This window comes from Penaeus chinensis, chromosome 6 (genome assembly GCF_019202785.1).
Source record: "Penaeus chinensis breed Huanghai No. 1 chromosome 6, ASM1920278v2, whole genome shotgun sequence".
Taxonomy (NCBI): Eukaryota; Metazoa; Arthropoda; class Malacostraca; order Decapoda; family Penaeidae; genus Penaeus; species Penaeus chinensis.
This window is the reverse complement of record NC_061824.1, coordinates 5,486,316-5,488,815: the sequence shown is the minus strand read 5'-3', so window position 1 is coordinate 5,488,815 and position 2,500 is coordinate 5,486,316. Positions and strand designations below refer to the sequence as shown.

The 2,500-nt window shown below is 35.1% G+C and overlaps 1 protein-coding gene across 1 annotated transcript in view; it reads right to left on the bottom strand.

Moving 5' to 3' along the window:
• The window catches only part of LOC125026597, a 275,030-nt gene that overhangs the window by 66,876 nt on the left and 205,654 nt on the right, over positions 1-2,500 (bottom strand). The window contains exon 3 of the mRNA XM_047615156.1: positions 1,468-1,692. Coding sequence (XP_047471112.1) covers positions 1,468-1,577 — 110 coding nt within the window. The 5' untranslated portion in view covers positions 1,578-1,692. The remainder of the gene's footprint in view (positions 1-1,467; positions 1,693-2,500) is intronic.

Below are 2,500 nucleotides of genomic sequence, written 5' to 3'. Positions count from 1 at the left end.
GGAAATTCTTATTAATATACTAATTACTTTTATTACTATAATCATCTTGAATATCTTTATCATTATTATTATCATTAATATCATTATCATTTCTATACTTATTACCATCATTATCATTATCATTACCATTAATGTTAATTATTATTATTATTATTATTATTATTATTATTATCATTATCATTATTATTTTATTATTATTATTATTATTATTATTATTATTATTATTATTATGATCATCATCACCATCATTAGCATTAGTATTAGCATCAGTATTAGTATTATCACTATTACCATCATTATTATTATCATCATTATCATTATCCTTACTATTATTAACATTATTATTATTATTATTATTATTATTATTATTATTATTATCATTATCTTATCTATTATCATTATCATTATCATTATCATTACCATTATAATTATAATTATCATTGGCATTAGCATTAGTGTTAGTATTATGATTACTATTACAATCATTATTATTATTACTAGCATTATTATTAATATTATCATCATCATCATCATTACCATCATCATTATCAATCATCATCAACATGATTATTATCATTATCAAACATTATCATTGTTGCTGTCATTATATTTTTACTGTCCTCACCCTCATCCTCCTAATCATTATCACCATTGCCATTATCATAATATCTAATATCATCATTATCCTTATCATCGTTATCTCTTCCTACGCATCACAATTATCATTATCATAATTTGTGATTATCATATCTTTTGCCATTATTCCACACATAATTATCATTTTACACATACTATGAAGTCAAATTTAATCATATTCAGATATACTTTTTTTTTTATCTTTCTTTATTTAAATACACCTTTTCTTGTCATCTTTTCCTAGCAACTATTTAACAGACAGACTACATCCGCTTCAGCAAGGGAACGGGGATCGAAAAAAATGCTGGTATTTGCAGAATGTGACATCAGTGCCAAGGTATTATGCCTTCTCTTCTTCTGGATATACCTGGATTTTATACAGACGGGCGATGACTGTCAAATCACATTAATGTCGAACCCTAGAAAGGAAGTGCTCTATTATCAGGGAAAAAAAACCAATAAACTTGTTGTTTATTGTGTCTTGTTTGGAGAGGAGATTCCCTGCCAGGCAGTAACACGGAAGTGGATTTGGAGTTTCCCATCTGATAAGAAGTCTAATGTGACACGAAATTGCATGGTTTATTGTGTTTCCTTTATTACTGTGACTTGGTTAATGACCCCTTAAGAATCGATTGGATAATACAAAATATAAATAATGGAGGTATTTCTCGACAGCCTCTGCCAGTACGGAGTTCAACAATATCTTCCGCTTCAGAAGCCAAGACAGATTAAAATATCACCAAATGACAGCTAAATACCAACGTCGTAAGTAACACATCGTGCCAGACGACAGTATGACAGGCGACGCCCCCAGGTATGGCGACCCCTTACCTGAGCAGGTGGCCGTCGCGTCTGCGGGCCGGGTTCCAAGGTGAGTCCTCATAGCGGTACCCCGTCTTCTTGATAAGCGGGGCGCACGAACAAGACAATTTGTTCCCCATCCTGCCCGCGGGGGATACACGGCGCTGCTGCTGCTGCTGCTGGCGGGCGTGTTAGTGCGGCGTAGGCGTAGGTGTGGGCGGCATCCTCGCGCTGCTGTGTCTACCGGGGCACCATCTGGAAGAAATAGGGACACGTTACTATCGGATTGCCAACTGTAGAGACCCCGAATATATAGCTCTTAGCGTAACCAGCTGTGGCATTTTAGCGTAACCAGCTGTGACATTTAAACAGCCGTCCCCATCTGTACGAGTTTAGCGTCATGTTCCTCTCGGCTACCCATCTGTAGGAGCAGCTGGTGACACCAAAGCGGATATTGATTCGAACCGTCTGTAAGCAGCACCGAAGCTCTCACAATCAATGTCACCTTTGCATTCCTCTCTTAAAACTAATGAGGTACACATAATTATCGCCTCATTAAAAACGCTGAAGTCATGTCGTTGTTGCTGCATAATTAATGAGATCTGTGCCTTTTTTATTTACTCTTACATGTCTACAACCATCCTAAGTGTGTACATATAAGCACATACACCAGTAAGGTAGATAGGCAGACAAATGCATAAATGCATACTCGCATTTCTGCATAAAATTCTTTACAAAAATATATATATATTCAACCATTCATATCAAGACAGTCAAAATGAAAGCCGTCAGAACACATGGCACAAAAGGCATAATCCTAGTCGATATCCTACAAAGCTCCCTTGACAATACTTTATATCTTCTTCATCTGAATTGAAACCAATCACTCACGAAAACGGAATGGATGAACGAATATATCGATAAACAGATAAATAAATGAATAAATGAATGAATGAGTGAATTAATAAATAAACAGATGAACATAAAACAAAATTACAAACAAGCAAACCAACCAACAGATCAAAGGCCAATCAGGAAGCACAGTAGTCCTTTACTTTCCCGC